Source organism: Myotis nattereri, assembly GCF_964212035.1.
Source record: "Myotis nattereri genome assembly, chromosome: 21".
NCBI classification, from domain to species: domain Eukaryota; kingdom Metazoa; phylum Chordata; class Mammalia; order Chiroptera; family Vespertilionidae; genus Myotis; species Myotis nattereri.
This window is the reverse complement of record NC_138097.1, coordinates 18,096,282-18,109,353: the sequence shown is the minus strand read 5'-3', so window position 1 is coordinate 18,109,353 and position 13,072 is coordinate 18,096,282. Positions and strand designations below refer to the sequence as shown.

Here is a 13,072-nt window from a genome sequence, read left to right as displayed (position 1 = left end):
TTAAAAACGGATGCTGGGAACCACACGCAATAACACAGGAGGTCACCCTGGCCTGTGGTGCTCAGTGGTTAGAGTGTTGGCCTGCCCACCTAGGGCCTTGGGTTCAATTCCCGGTCAAGGACACGGACCTCGGTTGCAGGCTCGATCCCTGGCCCCGATCGGGGCGTGTGCAGGGGGCAATTGACGGATGTTTCTCTCTCGCATGGTTGTCTCTCTCTCTCTCCCTCACTCCCTCCTTTCCACTCTCTCTAAATGGAAAAAAAAAATTATCTCCGGGTGAGGATTACCAATAACAACAGAAGAGTCTTACGTATCCGAAAAGAAGCTGTGAGCCCTGGCCGGTGTGTCTCCGTGGTGAGAGCATCGCCCCAGGCACCGAGGGGCTGCAGGTTGGATTCCCGGTGGTCAAGGCACACACCCGGGTTGCAGGTTCGAGCCCCAGTCAGGGCGAGTGGGTCCATGTTTCTCTCTCTACCCCTCCCCCCTCCCCCCTTCTCTCTCATCAATGAAAAAACATAATCCTCTGGTGAGGGTTTAAAAACAGAAACAGATACGAGCGGCTAATACGTAAATGAAATATATTTATATCCTTACACGTCATCAGGAAAAATGAGATGGCATTACCCATCCATTATGACGGATGAAGGGGCTGCAAAGCAGCTACAATTCTCGTGCGTTTCTGGGGAAATGAAAAAATCCTTCCATGCTCTGGAAATCGAGAATATGTGGGCAGTTCCACATAAAGCTGTACATTCACCTACCCTATGACTCAGCCGTTCGACTCCTAGCTTTTGTTTTGTTTTTTTGGGGTTTTGTTTTTTTTTTTCTCACACAAGAGAAATGACACCATCTGTCCATCCAGAGACCTGTACGTGAGGTTTAATTCCTGACGGGCCAACACCAGACAGGTCCAGCAACAGATGAAGGGCCAGACCGATCTCAGGAGGGTTACCCGTGGACCCCCGCACAGCAGCGCAGGAAGCCAGCCAGCCATCTGCACCAGCGTGCCTGGGGATCAGCCGCAAGACATGACAGCAGGGGAGGGGAACGATTTCCCTGCCACGGGGCCATTTAAATATCATAACGTCGTTCGGGGTGCAGGGGGGAGGGGGGGAGCATACAAAATGATCAACTTAAACATTCGCCTGCTCGATTCGGACAAACGTTTAAGGAACTCACCCCTGAAGGGGCCATGTCTGCAATACTATCAACAATAAAAAATACATTAAAAAAAAAATAATAATAATTAGCTCACCCCTAATGCCTTGGGAGGGCCAGAACTAATGATTTCGTGGCCTTACAGGGTCTGTGGGCTCGACGTTCCCCACTCCTGTACTAAAGGAAAGAAGCCGGACATAAACTGATACGTGACGCATAATTCCCTTCACATGCTGGGCCAGACCAGGCAGCAGATCTACAAGGACAGGACCTAGGCCAGTGCTGGTGTGGAACTGAGAAAGGCAGGAAGGTCCAAGGGGTGAGGGCATTGTGGGAGAGAAGAAATGTATAGTGGCTCATGCCTTTGTCGAGACTCGTCTAATTATACATCTAACGTTTTCCCTCATGTGTTATATACCTCCGGTTGACTGTGATTTTTAAAGAACGTTAAGGCCGGCCAGAGTGGCTCAGGGGTTGAGTGTCGCAGCCAGGAGGTCAGGGTTCGATTCCCCGGTCAGGGCACAGGCCCGGGTTGTGGGCTCGATCCCCAGTGTGGGGCGTGCAGGAGGCAGTCGAGCCATGATTCTCTCTCATCACTGATGTGTCTGTCTCTCGCTCTCCCTCCCTCCCCCTTCCTGTCTGAAATCAGTAGAAAAAAATATATTTTAAAAATAAAATAAATAAGACCGAGAGCCTGTCTGGCTGGAGCCTCGATGTGAGGTGGCACGGCTGGATGGTCACAGCATTTGTGACGTAGTTTTGCGTTGTTTTCTTTGAATGGCTGGGATCCCCTGCAGAACGTTTCCCTACAAGAGGCACGTGGGCATGTAGGAGAGATAGCAACACGCGTGTGGATGGGAAGGTGTGATAAATACAGCCCTCGTTTTCCGGATCATTCCACGGTGCACCAACAGGAATCCCAAGCAGTTGCAAATAGACTTTTCCAGAAAAAAAAAAAATAATCAGAGAGCCCTACGGATCTCTCACTGCCCTCACACCGCACCCTTTCCGGTTCTGCGGTCACATTTTCCTGTTCCAAAAATACAATCGCTGTGTTGTTTTTTTTTTAAAAAAGGGCGACGATATTTAAAATCAATGCGTAGAGCCGTGCCAGCTGGCGGAGGAGGGCCCCCGGATTTAGATATTTACCTCTGCGAAGTCGGCACAATAGGGAAAAAAAAAACCCCACAACCACAACACACCTCAAGCTTCCTAAGGAAAAGAGGTCAATCCAGAGGCGTTATCTATTGTTCACCGTTCACTGAGGCCTGAGCTGGCCCAGGGACATCCGCTGAGCGCGAAGGGACCCTGCTCTGTGCGTGACGTTGGGTTGACCACACCCAGGTCTGTGCCACCACCTCCCTCCCTGTGGGAAGTCAGGGGCACCAGGGGAACGTGTTTGAGCATCAGTCACTAAAGAGAAATAGACCTGCCTGGCTGGCCTGGCTCAGCGGTTGAGCATCAACCCGTGAACCAGGAGGTCAGGGTTCGGTTCCCGGTCAGGGCACAGGCCCGGGTTGCGGGCTCGAGATGCCTCGTGCGGGGCGTGCAGGAGGCAGCTGGCCCATGACTCTCTCTCATCATTGATGTTTCTCTCCTTCTCCCTCTCCCTTCCTCTCTGAAATCAGTAAAAATATATTGGGGAGGGGAGGGCGGGAAGAAAGACCAGAACCCAGGGCCCTTGGGGAGAAGACACCCTTAGGCACAGGGCAGGGCGCACCGGTCAGGTGGATGTGGGGGACGTGGGCCTGCTGGTGGGCCAAGGTGCCCGCGGGCTTCTAATGGGAACCAAAGGATGGGGGCCCCTCCCGAGAAAACGGGGTCCCTGGCCCAGCGGGTGGGCCCAGGATCCAGGGTTGTGGGCTGCGTCCCAGTGGGGTGTGCAGGAGGCAGCCGAGAGGTGATGTTTCTCTCTCATTGATGGTTCTCTCTCTCTCCCTCCCCCTTTGTCTCTCTCTCTCTAAAAATCAATTTTTTTAAAAAAGCTTATTTTTTAAAAAAGAAAAACAAGGTCCCTTGTTTGACTTAAACACCACGGACAGCTCCAGGCACGTTATTCTCCGAGGCTGACATGACAGCTGGAGCCCCCGCCCCCCAGGACCCCAACTTCCTGACAACACATGGCGCGTAACCAGCCCCTCTGTGCCACGCATATAAGCGCAAACCTGAGAGCACGAGGCGGGGGTGCGGGGGGGCAGGGATCCCCTGAAATGTTCGGGGGGAGGGGAACCGATTTTTTTTTTAATAAAATGGTCTTCGCGGGCATATATCACGAATGGGGTCGCCCTGCTGGGGGCTGGGGGCCGGGGAGGGCGGGAAAGCCCGTGGGTGGGGGCAGGGGCGGGGATCCCCGCTCCCGCGCCGGATCCTCGGTGGCGGTGGCGGTGGGGGCGAGCGGATCCCGCGCCGGCGAGGCCGGAGCAGCGCTGCGCCATGTGCTCCGGGCTCCTGGCCCTCCTGCTGCCGCTCTGGCTCTGCTGGACCCTGGGGACGCGCGGCTCCGAGCCCCTCAGGTGAGGCAGGGCCCCCCCAGGTCGCCGTCGGCTGGGTCCGAAGCCGCCCCAGCGCGCGCGGTCCGGTCCGGGGCAGAGGCACCTCCGGGGCTGCACCCAGCGGCCTCTCTCTGCACCGCAGCTGAACGGGGCGGGGAGGGGGGGTGCCTCCGCGAGCCGGTCGCCCGGGAGGGAGCGGGGGAGGCGGGTCGTGGGCCCTGCGCGCCTCCTCCCTTGGCCGGTTCCCAGGGCCTAGGCCACCCGAGCGCGCGCCGGGAGGGCCGGGCGCAGCGCACGGGGCAGCCGGCTCCGCCTCGGCCCGCCCTGCTGCCGCCGCGGCCGCCTCCTCCCTTCGCTCCGCGCTCCTCCCTCGGTGCTCCCCTCCCCCTGCGCCCTCCTCCGCTCCGGGCCAGCGCGGCGGCGGCGGCAGCAGCAGGAGCAGCCCCGGCTGCGGGTCGCGACGGCGGCGGGGCGCCCCCTCCCCCGTGCCGGGGCGCGGCGGAGGGATGTGGGGCTTCGCGGGGAGAAGGCTCCTCGGCTTCTTCTCGGGCCCGGTGCTGGTGGCGGTGGTGTGCTGCGCGCAGAGGTAGGGTCCGCCGGCGGCCGGGGAACGGGCCCTGCGCCCCGGAGCGCTGGCTGGCGCGCGCTGGCCGCCGCCTGACCCCGCTCTCCGGGCCCCCTTCTCCCCTCTCCCCGCAGCGTGAACGACCCCGGGAACATGTCCTTCGTGAAGGAGACGGTGGACAAGCTGCTGAAAGGCTACGACATCCGCCTGAGACCCGACTTCGGGGGTAAGCGGCGTGTGCGCGCGCCCCGGGGCACCGGCGGCGGCCTGGGCGGACCGGGGAGGCGGGGTCCGCCTCCTCCGCGCTGCGGCGAGTGGTGGGGGTGGGGTGGGGGACCCTGCTCCGGCGCCCCCTCCTCGGGGAGCCCCCTCCCCGCCTCCCCGGAGCCCCCCGCACTCCCAGGCCCGAGCCCGGCTGATCCCGTGTCGTGCGCTTCCCGCAGGGCCGCCGGTCTGCGTGGGGATGAACATCGACATCGCCAGCATCGACATGGTGTCCGAAGTCAACATGGTGAGTGCCGCCCCCCGGGGGCTGCCCGAGACCCTGCGCCGCCGCCGCCCGGCCCTCGGCGCCCACAGGACCGGGCCTGAGGCCTCCTCTGCCCGGGCCCAGCCGCCCGGCTCCGGCTCCGGCTCCGGCTCCGAGGCGCCGGCCTCCTGCGCGTGCAGCGGCCTCCACCCGCCCGGGGGGCGCGAGGGGGGCGTCGTGGGCATCGCATCCGCGCGCGGAGGGTGCCGCCTCGCCCCCCGCGGCAGGAAGGGGTCCCCGGCCGGCCTAGCGCTCCTCGGCGGGCCCCGCCGCTGAGGCTGCCGGCTCCTCCCGCGCTGGGTTCCCCGTTCCCAGGCCGCCTCCTTAGCAACAGGCGCCGGGGAGCCGGGAGGCGGGCGGGAGCCGTGGGGGCGGCTCGGATGCCCGGCATTTCGGGCTCCTGCGGTGTGTTTGGGAAGCGATGCGGGCAGCTGGCAGGGGCCTGGGCGGCGGCCTGTGGGCGCGGGCTGCCTCCGTTTCCCCGGTGCCGGTGGCCTGCCTGCAAGGCCGGCTCACGGGCGGGGAAAACGCGCGCACCCAGCGGGGCCGGGCGCTGTCAGAGGTGCTGAAAGGTCCGGGCTGCTCTGGGCAGGGAGGCCCGCTCCGACCCTGTCACGGGACGGGCTGCTCAAGCAGCTGGCGGGGGGCTCCCTACCCCGGCCCGTGAGAGGCGGGGGTCCCCGCCCCGAGGGGCGACGGGGGGAGGTGGGCGTTCAGGCTCCGGCCCGGGATCACCGGGTGTCACCCCGGCGCACAAGAACCCCCGTGACTGGCGCGTGGCCCTGCAGTGCCGTGCGCCCTGGGCAGCGTTTCCTGTTGGGTGGACACTTGGGGAGGAAGGAGCCTTTGCAAACCGGGCTCCTTGGGAAGCGATCACTTGGCAACTTTCCGTCCGGCCACATCCCGAGCTGGCGGCGTGGGTCACGGGTAGACGCGATGGGCTCCCGCCTCGGCTGGGTGTGCGCGCCAGTCACGTGTGCAGACGTGCCCCCAAATGCAGGCTCCCAGGCGCTCACGCGCCGGGGGTCCCGGTCCAGCGCGGGGTGGCGGGTGGGGAGGACCGCGGGTGCCTCCTGGTTGTGGTGCGGCAGGTACCCTGTGGACAGTGTTTGGAGAAACTTTGCAATAAATCACAGACATGCAGACACTTGGAGAGACACACGGACACTGCGATTCCAAGTGCGTCCCGGCACATGCTTATGCGGGGAGGCCGCGGTGGGTTTCGTAGGAAGAAATCTTTGGCCCCAGAAAACTGTGTGGGGTTTTTTGTGTTTGTTTTTTTTTTTGGTCAAATTTTCATGCTGAACGTCAATATTTTAAATTACGATAATGTGTGATTAAAAAAAAAAATTTACCTTTCACTCCCCTCAGCCATTTCTACAAATTATAACAGTAAAAGTGCTAGAAAGAGACACAGAAGGAATATGACTTGACATGCATGACATTACAAATTAACACCATGCATAGTTTACATTTTTGGGGGGAGTGATTTTGTAAAAAGATAATTCTGTCCCAAAGCTATAGTTTATGGTCTAGAGAGAGAGGGGAACAACAACAACAACAAAAAACCCCACACAACTTATATGCTTAGGACCTACTCTCTCAGCTGTGGTTTTCTTAACAGGGGACTTCACAGTCTCGAGCGAAGACCATTTTTTTATGGACGTTAATTGAATATTTAGTGGATCATTGTGTCAAAGGTCATTCTATTGGATGACGAAAGGGAGAAGACGCATTGCTGTGGTGCTGTAAGAAGCCTGCACACTATTGTGTCGGCCTGGACCATGGACCGTTCTCTTTGCACTTACTTTTTTTTAAATTTCTTGATTGATTAAGTTATTACATATGTGTCCTTATCCCCACATAACCCCCGGGTCCCCCCCGCTCATGCCCTCACCGCCCCCCCCCCCCCGGGTGTCTGTGTCCATTGCTTAGGCCTATATGCTTGCCTATGAGTCCTTTGGTTGATCTCTCCCCCTTACCCCCACCCTCCCCTACCTTCCCTCTGAGGTTTGACGGTCTGGTCGATGCTTCTGTCTCTGGATCTGCTTTTGTTCATCAATTTATGCTGTTCGTTCTAGTCCACAAATGAGTGCGATCATGTGGTATCTATCTTTCTCTGACTGGCTGATGTCGCTTAGCACAATGCTCTCCAGGTCCATCCACGCTGTTGCAAATGGTAAGAGTTCCTTCTTTTTCACCGCAGCGTAGCATTCCGTTGTGTAGATGGGCCATGGTTTTCTAATCCGCTCGTCGGCTGATGGGCACCGAGGCTGTGTCCAGATCTTCGCTGTGGCGAATTGTGCTGCTGTGAACATCGGGGTGCCTGTGTCCTTTCTGATGGGTGTTTCTGGTTCCTGGGGATACAGTCCTGGAAGTGGGGTCGCTGGGTCAAACGGGAGTTCCATGTTTAGATTTTTGCTCTTTGCACGTAATTTTTAAGCTCGAGTTGCATAATGGCGGTGGCCTCACGTGGGTGCCTGCCGCCCTGGGAAAGTGCACCAATAGCTGCCCCGTTCATGGATTACCAGTCGAGGTGCCTCTATTTTCTCTGGGCCCCGCCGCAGAAAGGCCCATTGCAGACACATGCCACCACATTGAATGCCCTTTCCCTGGAGGGCGGGCCCCAACGCTCATGGTTGCGCAGGACCCGTGCAGGCACACTATTGCACGCATGCTTGTGTGTGTGCGCGTGTGTGCGCGCTCACGATGGTGACTTCTGTGGCGTCTCCAGCCAGGAATGCAGCATAAACCACAACTGGGGATGGTTGGGGTTGGAGGCCGAAGGTCACTCATTGCTCAGATCTCATAGGGTTGGAGATCAAAGGTCATTCATTGGAGATCAAAGGTCACTCATGGGAACCGGCTCCCATGATACCCGGGAAAAATTGGATTTTCCTTCACATATTTGCTTCTGAGCATGGCTGTGATCGTGGACCTATGAGGATATTTTTCTTATATTTTATTAGCTGTGTGTTTTTTTAAAAATGTTTTTGTTGATTTTATTTTTTCGTCTGTGTGGGCATATTTTTATCTTAATAGAATAAAGACCCTTCTAATCACAGGGCTGCCTCGCCCCGGAGTGTGCTGGGCGCATGGGCGGGGGGGGGGCACCAGCGGGTAGTGGGCGCCCATCTACCAGGGAGGGGTGGGCAGGCGTCTCCTAGGCGACGACTAGTGGCATTAGATGCCTCCGCCTCCAAGTCCTGCAGGTGTGAGGGAGACCCATGTTGGGGGCCCACCTGCTGAGATCCTCGCTGTCTCCCACCGTGGGGCCTGCCTCTCGCCATGGTGGCTGCCTCTCGCGATACTGGCTGCTCTCTCGCGATGATGCCAGACTCTCGCGATAGTGCCCGCCCCCAGCGATGTACCTACTTCGCGCGATAACTGGCTGCCTCTCGCGACACTGGTTGCATTTAGCGATGGTTCCAGCCTCTCGCGATGGCGCCAGCCTCTCGGGATGGTGCGTCCCTCTCCTTTTTCGTCTGTTTTTGTAGGGAAAGAACAGAGAACAGGTGAGTCTGAGGTTAACCATCACTCAGTCATCTTGTATAAAAACAGTATACGTTCTATGGACGAGCTCCCTTCACCACCTGTCCTGTATTCACGAGACAACTGAATGTCGTTAGGTTATGAGACTCAGTAAGACATGGCCTTGCATTCAGGGTGTTGTAGCCGTCAGAGGAGAGATGCCGGGTGGTTGTCACAAAAAGCAGGAGCAAAAAAAAGGACCAGCCTGGCCGCATGGCTCAGGGGGTGAGCCTCGACCTATGAACCAGGAAGTGAAGGTTCGGTTTCCGGTCGGGGCACATGCCCGGGCTGCGGGCTGGATCTCCAGTGTTGGGCCGTGCAGGAGGCAGCCCATGTCATCGTTGATGTTTCTATCTCTCTCCCCTCTCCCTTCCTTTCTGAAATCAATAAACATACATTTAAAAATTATATTTCAGTTGGGCGAGTGGGGCAATAGAAGTGGCTGGAGGCAGATGTTTGGGTTAGGGAAGAAGATGGCAAAGGCAGGGATGGTTGGATAGCGGGTGGTGGAGGCGATCGGGAAGATGAGATTAAAGGGCAGGACCAGCCCCTGTTCTCCTAGGCCCCTTTCTGCCGCACCAAGGGTTGCAGATGCTAATTTTCAAGAAATAAGGAGCCTGTAAATATGTGTGTGTGTCTTTTTTAAAAATACATGATTGACATGATTTGAGCTGTGGTTTAAGATGAATATTTTGGCCACAATGTAAACTTAGAGGAGTGAGGGCAATGAGGTAGAAGAGAGACGTTTACAAGGACATTAAGGGTCACGATCATGGCAGGGCCTTCCTTGACATTCTCATTAGATAGGACACCCTTCTCAGGGTTTCATGAGATATATTTTTCCAAACGTATATCCTGTATAATGAAAGGGTAGTATGTCTCCTTTTTTGTCTCCTCCAAAAGGGCAAATTGTCCCCTGGACCGGGGGTCGACCAGAAGTTCGACCAGGGGGCGGGGCTGGCGGGGGGGAAGGGAGGGAGGCCCGGCCGTTGTCACTAGGGACCCTAGTTTAGTGATATATGTAAAAATTCACCACTGAATGAAATAGGTGTGTGTAAAACGTGTGTATCTCAAGGTGGGACACGTATGTGCTTGTGCATGAATGTTGGAGGGGTGGCTTATAAAATAATCATGGGTGTTGCTAACAGTAATACCGTCCCTTTTTAAACGATTGCAAAGCGAAATCTTGATCTGCCGCCAATGCCCCCAGAGAGCGCCCCCGGCTGCAAACAGACAGACAGGCAGACACCTTCTGCGTTTCCACGCAGGTATCATCACACATGCTGGTGTTTTGTAGAAACTTCGAAGGATGGAGTCCAGTACTTGGACATTTAACATTCTTGCGCATTGTAACTTGTTTCACGGGTAATGGAGAGAGTCTGCATTTTTGTTGTTCCCCATCTTTCAAATTTTCCTTTTCCCCACCTTTTAAAAATTGGTTTTAGTGCCGAAACCGGTTTGGCTCAGTGGATAGAGCATCGGCTTGCAGACTGAAAGGTCCCAGGTTCGATTCCGGTCAAGGGCATGTGCAGGAGGCAGCTGATCGATGTTTCTCTCTCATCGATGTTTCTAACTATCTCTCTCCCTTCCTCTCTGTAAAAAATCAATAAAATATATTTTTAAAAAATACTTTAAAAATAATACATTTAAAAAAAATTGGTTTTAGAGACAGAGAGAGAGGGAGGGAGAGAGAGAGAAAGGGAGAGGGAGAGAGAGAGAGAAACATTGATGTGAGAGCGAAACATGGACCGGCTGCCTCCTGTACCTCCCCTACAGGGGATGGAGATCGCCCGCAACCCGGGCCTGTGCCCTGACCGGGAATCGAACCGTGACCTCCTGGTTCCCAGGCCGATGCTCATCCACCGAGCCACCTGGCGGCTGGGGAGTGTTCCAAAAAGCTGCCCGATGGCATTGCCAGTTTCAGGTTCTCTTCCCAAATCTATGGGAACATCTAGCCCCAGGCAAGCCACTTACACTCCCTCGGTATTTCCATCCCCGGCCTCCCAGATGCCTGTGGCATGCCCACAGAATCGGTTCCAAAGAGATCTGTCTACAGAGGAAACCACACACACACACACACACACACCCACGGCCACACCGACACGTGTGAGCAAGCCACCCTCCACGGGTTTCTTCCCGGGAGGCAGGGAGGGCCCTCCTCAGAGCTTGCATTATGAATCCTCGTTAGCGTGTTAAGGGCTGGGAATGTGCGAATGCTCTTATTATTACTAAGCGCGCCGGGGGATGACTCAGCAGAAAGGAAAAAAGTGTTTCTCTGACCCAGTTAGGGCCGGGAAGGTACGGCCGCGTAAGGCCCGGGCGGGCGGGCGGGCGGGGAGTGTGCTGGCCGTGGGTGCCAGGTGGCTGCCACTCGGGACGGGAGGGTGGGGCCGGTTAAGCACATTGTTCTCATGGGCGGCGCGTTCGTTTCGTGCATAAGTTAGGATCATGCATCGAGACGGGGCCAAGGATAAGGAAGTCCAGGATGGACCTCCGAGATGGATGAGCATAATACCTTACATAAGATGCACCGTTCGGAGGGAGGTTTGTATTTAATATTAGAAGGAGCCTTAGGGAGCGTGCAAAGAGAATGCCCTTCTGTATCTCCCCTCAGAGAGCTTGTAAAGCTTTTTGTGGCTCCGTCTTTTTTTAGATAAATATATATACATATATATAACATATATATATCATTGATTTCAGAGAGGAAGGGAGACAGAGAGAGAGAGAGAAACATCCATGATGAAAAGAGAATCATGGACCGGCTTCCTCCTGCACGCCCCCAGCTGGGGATTGAGCCCACAACCCGGGCATGTGCCCTGACCGGGAATCGAACCGGGACCTCCTGGTTCCTAGGTCGATGCTCAACCACTGAGCCACACCAGCCAGGCACGGCTCCATCTCTTAACAGGCGGAGGTCACACGCTTCGTCCCGTTGTGAACGACCCCGTGTGCTGGGCTCAGGGAGCGTGCGGGGTGTTGCACGTGGAGGTAAAGTATTTGGTCTGGTGCCAACCTGCTTGTTGACGTGTAGAAACCTTCCCGATCCTTCCCGAGGAAAGCGCTGTGGATTCGGCATTTGGTTTTGCACCATCTGGCGCCCGTGGTACCTCTGCTTCCTTCCTCCGGGAGCCGAGCCCTTCCTTCTCTAGCGCGTTTTGCATCGAGTCACGGGCGCTGCCGCCGCGTGGTGCAGCCTGCTGACCGTTCGGAATCTCTCAGGTTATTGTGTAGTGCGCGGCGAGATGCCGCTCGGGGACGTGAGCACCAGCGGTTTGCTGCCATTTTGGCTGTTGAAATGCTTCTGGCACCGTGTCCTCTGTGGTCATCAAAGCTGATGACCAGCCTGGTGACGGAGGCGATGAGGGTGCTGTCCTCTTCTTATTTTGTAAAAAAAAAAAAAAAATTGATTTCAGAGAGGAAGGGAGAGGGAGGGAGAGAGAAATACATCAATGATCTGGGGGATCGAGCTTGCAACCCAGGCACGTGCCCTGACTGGGACTCGAACCCCCACCTCCTGGTCCACGGGTTGACGCTCAACCACTGAGCCACACTGAGCTATTTTTAAAAACAATTTTCTGTAAATCTGTCATGATTTCAAAATGAAAACGTAAGAATTCTGAAGATGCATGCATCTACATATAACGACGCTATGTCTAAATGTAGATAGCATGTGTAATGAACGGATTTTTTGGATAATAAAACTGGGGGATCGAAGATGTCAGTGTCAGTGTCATGAGTCTGATACTAGTTAAACAGATTTAAGGAAAGCGCTTGTTTCTGTTGAATACAATTTCCAATGTAGCTGATAACTGTATTTATTTCTATAAAGAGGCATAGGTTAGCCCTAGCCAGTTTGGCTCAGTAGTCAGAGCATCGGCCTGCGGACTGAAAGATTGTGGGTTCAAGTCCAGTCAAGGGCATGTACCTGGGTTGCAGGCTGGATCCCGGGGCCGTGGTTGGGGCGCGTGCAATTGATGTGCCTCTCTCACATCCATGTTTCTCTCTCTCTCCGTCTCTCCCCCTCCCTGCCACTCTCTCTGAAAATCAATGGGGGAAAAATATCCTTGGGTGAGGATGAGCACTAAGCAAAGTTTAAATTTTAAAAACATGATAGGATGAAAAGAAATGTGTGCTGAAAAAGAAAAGAAATGCGTGTTACAAAAGCAGTTCAAATGTCCATTCAGCCTATCTAATTTCCTAAGTGAGATATCTGAGAATTTTCACGCTTGGTCTTAGTAGTAAATGCAATTACTGAGCGGCGAGGCCCTGATCCGCCTAACTCGCGTGGAGAAGAGCGCGGGGATCGTGCTATTTCTACGCCTCATTCAGACGGCCTCGCCCCGTGTGCAAGGTCTCCGGGAGCTTGGCCGGGTGTGTCGGTGGGAGACTCGGTCTCACGCACACGGAGGACGTTACTTATTTCAGAGAGGCAGGGAGAGGGGGAGAGAGAGAGAGAAGCACCCATGAGGAGAGAGAATCGTGGGTCGGCTGCCTCCCGCACACCCCCACTGGGGCTCGAACCCTCAGCCCGGGCCTGTGTCCTGCCTGGGAATCGGATCGTGACCTCCTGGTTCATAGGTCGCCGCTCAACCCCTGACCATGCCGGCCGGGCCCGAGTTTTCTCACTGTGGGACGCCATGACCCTCCCCCTAGTCCACGGGTTCGTCTTGGCCAGAGAACCCGGTGTTCTCCGGGGAGCAGAGGGCCTTTTGAATGATATCCCAAAGGTGGAGCGCGTTCGTGTTGTTACTAAAACGAAGTCACTCTCCTGGGAGACTAATGATACAGCAGCGGAGC

The 13,072-nt window shown here is 56.0% G+C and overlaps 1 protein-coding gene across 2 annotated transcripts in view; it reads left to right on the top strand.

Annotated features, from left to right (window-relative positions):
- The first annotated feature begins 3,556 nt into the window (after positions 1-3,556).
- Positions 3,557-13,072, top strand: part of GABRB3 (gamma-aminobutyric acid type A receptor subunit beta3) — a 33,399-nt gene continuing 23,883 nt past the window's right edge. The window contains exons 1-3 of one of the 2 annotated variants that reach the window (XM_081114872.1): positions 3,557-3,671; positions 4,350-4,441; positions 4,659-4,726. In XM_081114872.1, coding sequence (XP_080970998.1) covers positions 3,592-3,671; positions 4,350-4,441; positions 4,659-4,726 — 240 coding nt within the window. In that variant the 5' untranslated portion in view covers positions 3,557-3,591. Of the gene's footprint in view, positions 3,672-4,081; positions 4,237-4,349; positions 4,442-4,658; positions 4,727-13,072 lie in introns of those variants that run through there. The other variant, XM_081114871.1, reaches the window with a different exon arrangement.